The sequence below is a fragment of the Pinus tabuliformis genome, chromosome 4_2, assembly GCF_031772625.1.
Source record: "Pinus tabuliformis cultivar Carrire ecotype Pingquan chromosome 4_2, CPIR1, whole genome shotgun sequence".
NCBI classification, from domain to species: domain Eukaryota; kingdom Viridiplantae; phylum Streptophyta; class Pinopsida; order Pinales; family Pinaceae; genus Pinus; species Pinus tabuliformis.
In genome coordinates, this window is record NC_142304.1 from 613,565,684 (window position 1) to 613,570,440 (window position 4,757).

At 39.8% G+C, this 4,757-nt stretch overlaps 1 protein-coding gene across 1 annotated transcript; it reads left to right on the plus strand.

Moving 5' to 3' along the window:
* Window positions 1–3,060: 3,060 nt before the first annotated feature.
* Window positions 3,061–3,942, plus strand: LOC149170806 (uncharacterized). Its single transcript, XM_089427360.1, has one exon. The coding sequence runs from the start codon at window positions 3,201–3,203 to the stop codon at window positions 3,828–3,830; it is 630 nt and encodes a 209-aa protein (XP_089283486.1). The 5' UTR covers window positions 3,061–3,200; the 3' UTR covers window positions 3,831–3,942.
* Window positions 3,943–4,757: the final 815 nt, after the last annotated feature.

Sequence of the window (4,757 nt, forward strand, 5' to 3'; positions counted from 1 at the left end):
GGAATTGGATGTTGTTGACATCTCAGTCTTGGTCAATGGCAAGAAATTCAGTTCCCAGAGTATCCATAGGTGATTAAAATTGGATGTTGTTGACATCTTAGCCTTTGTCAATGGCAAGAAATTCACATCTTCTTCTAATAAAGAATAAGACATTGGCTGGCCAGCCCGTCCATCCATCTGTTGAAGAGAGTGGTTTTTCCTCCTCTGATAGTGAATGGAAGGAAAATCCTCCAGCAGCTTACCTTAATAACCATTCCCGAAATGACTAGATACATTTTAATTATTATAATAAAAAACATAATAAATTAACGATCATCCTTTGCATTTAGATAACAGGACTTGAATCCATCTCTAGATTCTCCTTTTCAACATGCAAGAATAGGAATATTTTCAAAGGTAGGAAAGGGTAATGGGAGATTGCGCTCAGATTAGGGCATCGACCGAACCACCCTCTATTCGGGAAACAACCCCCTGTATGACGGTGTTGGCCTTTAAGCGTTGGTGTTCCAAATGAAACCAAACTTTTTCGCCTAGTTCAAAATGCAGAGTGGATCAGTGTGCATAAGGGCACTACTTATATCGTTGTTGGGACAATTGAAGGGCTTTAGATATGTTGGCATGATGTCAAGCTAATGAGTAAAGAAAAGAGAGGCCAAAGGACTGCTCATGTTGTTGATGGGATGCACCATAAAAGCTCTGAAAACCATCTTCCGCTGAATATAATTCTACCTTTTCTCTCCATGTTTTGTTTGCCTAGAACTTGATTTGGGGGCAAAGATTCAATCGCTAGAATTTCGGATGGCCTGACCTTTGGTCTATATATCTCGAGCTGCGCCTGATCTCGGATGCTTTGCCATGAGAACGGGCAAAATCGACCATGAAATTATCTGAGTAGTTAAACATATTGGTACATGGCGCGACGTCGTGTACGGTGTAGAGAACAGACATAGTAGCCAAGGAAATTTCGAAGAAGAGCATGCGGACCATGAAATTCTTGCCCACGCAACTATAGATGACCTTTAGATTCAACAGTTTCGCAACAGTGTTGCAACCATGGAGGCGGCTATGAGCTTCTCCTCTGAGGGCAATATCAACCATTATCCATCCTATCAAAGGACCCATCTTGAGCTCGTGGCCAGAGAATTCAGAGGCGATTAAAATAGGGGACTTGGATGCTGTTGACATCTCAATCTTTGTCAATGGCAGGAAACCAATGATGAGATCCTCATCACGGAACATATGTATAATGAATACATGCAAGCCTTGACGACAATAGGGCTTTCTAACATAACCCTTCCTCTGAAACTTTCAGCCAACCAAGGGCTTACCTTTTGCCTCAATGCATCTAGATCAGGCAACAAGGCCCTCTTTTCTAGGTCACATGGGTAACGTGCATGAATTGATACCTTGAGAAATCCGGGGTATTCTAAGGAGGGTTTCCCATAGAGGTAAGGGTCATTGTAATAGGAAAAGGCGGGGAATCCATTCTCTAGAAAAAAGCTCTAAAAGCTCTGAAAACCTTCTTCGATTGAATAGAATTCGACCTTCTCTCTCCATCTCTTGTTTGCCCATATCTTGATTTGGGGCGAAGACTTGATCCCTAGACCTCCAGATGGCCTGACCTTGGGTCCATATATCTCGATCTCGGATGCTTTGTAATGAGAATGGGCGAAATCGACCATGAAATTATGCAGTCAGGCGAAATCGACCTTGAAATTATCTAAGCACTTAGACATATTGGTACATGGCGCAATGTTGGCATAGAGAAAAAATACAACACCCAGGGTAATTGCGAAGAAGAGCACATAGCATAGGTGTTGTTAAACATTAGATGAAGAGCCCAGGCAGTTGTAGATGACCTCCAACTTCAATAGTCTTGCAGTCATAGAGGCTACTGAACTTTCACCCACTGGGGTAGTTAACTACAAAGAACTATTTGGAAAAGATGCATGAGAGTGATTTATGCGGTTGTAAAATGGTTTCTGCGGTTGACAAATGGTTTGAGTAGCAACTGCCATTCAATTTAAATCAAGGGATAATTATGACTCAACCGTCTAACAAAAAATTCGAAGATAAAGATTATGACACGAAGGCAGCTAAAATAGTTCTTTTAAAGGAACGCCTTACCGCGTAAAAATAAAAATTCCACCGCCCTAAATAAGTAGGGTTATTGACCTAATAAATTAAAATATAAAATTATAACAATTTGATCAAAATAAAGCATCAAATAATAATAAGCCATATTCGAAACCCACCCTCCTTAAAAGTTAATCAGCATCTTTTCTGTTTGTTATAATAAGTGAAATGATTATAAGTTTCAAAAAGACTATCTGGTCTGTTTATGGTAAGAGATTACATATGTTAAAAAAAGAGATTATATATGTTAAAAAAATATGGTAAGAGATTATATATCTTAAAAAAAAGAGATTATATATGTTCAAAAATAAAAAATTAGTAAGTGTGAAATTATACATAACTTTTAGAGCTAGATTCGAAATACACCCTCTTGTGAAAAGTTGATAAGGAAGCTTTTCCGGTTGTTATAATAATCGAAATTTATATATAATTTGTGAACACTAAAGGAGCGATTTCCTGCCCATCAACTCACAAGTAGCAAAATGAACATTACAAACGGTGGAGTAAATTACCTCGTTTTCGTCAGGCCACATGTTATCACATGTGTCCAACAACTTAAAATACTGTACGGTGAAGCCATCCTGCAAATCACATGTGTCCAACAACTTTAAATATTGTACGGTGAAGCCATCCACAAATCACCATTCCCCAGATCTTCTAGAAGCTACACCGTTGGATCGGTGCGAGATTTATTAAGTGATTCACGACAAGCTGGCCACAACTACATACATTACAACATTAAAAAATGAACAGCTTTACCGGAAGTAGACACTTTGGAAATATTTTATCTAGGTGGATATGCTGGGTCGGCAGGAGTCATACCAGCCGTCTCCAAACTCGGATACTATTCACAGAATTTGAACCAATAAACCAATATATAAATATATGTCTGGCGTTGCTTGTACCATAGAAAGTCGAAACGCTCTATATATAGCCAATCCTGCTCTTGCCTACTATCGTATCAGGAGAGACAGCTCTTCGCAGCAGACAAACTATCATCATCCTCTACTCCTTGCAACATCATTGTGTTCCGTGTGTTCGGATCACCGGGCCTTCTCTCCGTCATGACTCAGGCGCTGCTCAGGAAACGAGACCGTGAGCTCCAGGCTGTGCCGGAATCCATACACGTCCAGGAGAAGAAACGCTTTCACGGCGCAGAAACAGACCGGTTTCTTCATCTACTGCAATTAGATCAAACTTTAGCAGAAGACGAAGAAGAAGATGAATTCTCTCCCAGCGAGGAGCTCGTAAAAGGAGTCATGAGAAGCCTGCAGGAAGAGATGGCCGTGACATGTTCCACTTCTTATCCTTTCCCTAACTCTGGATTTAATTCTGCGGCCACTAATATTTCTAGCAACCATATTGAAGGCCCAACCGGAGATACAGACTCGGACGTTGATCTATGTTATCTCCTGGAGGCTTCAGACGACGATCTCGGTATTCCTCCGAGCACCGCTGGGGACATCATGGAAGAATACTGTCAATCTTCAGAGGAAACATCCGAGGGTTTGCCGGGGAATCCGAATCTTAAATCCCTTTGTGAAAAATGGCACTTCGAGGACAACTTCCAAAACTATCAACAGTTTGAATTCTACGATCATGCCTGGGATGAGGCGCACCATGAAGATCATCTGAACATAGATTTCGTCAGCCAGATCGTGTTATTTGGTGGGGAATTCTTTTCTGTTGCTTGAAGACTATAAACTGCCGGTGGCTTGTAATGAATGCAAGCTTTCTTTTATTTCTGTATAGTCGGTGTTTCAATCTGGTGCGTACCAGAAATACATGTAGGATACAAAAATCATATTTAGCTATTAAAATTTCTTTCTTATTATTGCACAACACAGTTTTTGTACTCATTCTTACAAATTTGGTATCTGACATAGTGAATACAATTTCAATGCCTTTCAGATTAATTTAAACTATGGTATAATTTATGCCCATCATTTCAACTTAGCTCCGTGAAAAATTTGCTAGCACTTCTTATCAATCCCCATTTTCAGTTATTTCATTGCCATCGATCTGCTGATAGCTCTGGCCTTGGCCTTATGCTTTAAGCTATGAATCAACTGTCTTAATTAAGACGAATATGATGGATATATTTGAAGAGGTCGAAAACAAACATCTGGTATAATGTTCTTTCAAAATTCAACACTTTACAGCATACTGTGACATTGCAATGGCCTCAACCTCTCTTTATGTTAAACGAAGGAAAAACAGCCGAAAGATGCCAAATCTTTGTCTTACTTTTAAAATATAAATGCGCAACATCTTGCCTTACCTTTTTTAATACATTAGTGATGGTCGATGTAATGACCAGAGACTAACTTATTATGGTCCTCCAGGATCCCTGAATTCATTGATGCTCCGCTGGCCGTCTCTAGAATGTCTGTAGTCAAGGTTAATTATTTTTTGCGACTGTACAGGTCTTGGTTGACCCAGGGCATTTTGATTTTCAATTGTCAGTGTATGTTCACTTTTTCAGTTCTAACAGATTCAGAAAACATAAACGCACTTCTTCTAACCTGATTTATCCACCCTTCGCTTATTTATTTATCGAACATTGAATTGATATCGCGGACTGTGTACAACGCTGGGTGTGTGGAACTTCGAGGCCGAAC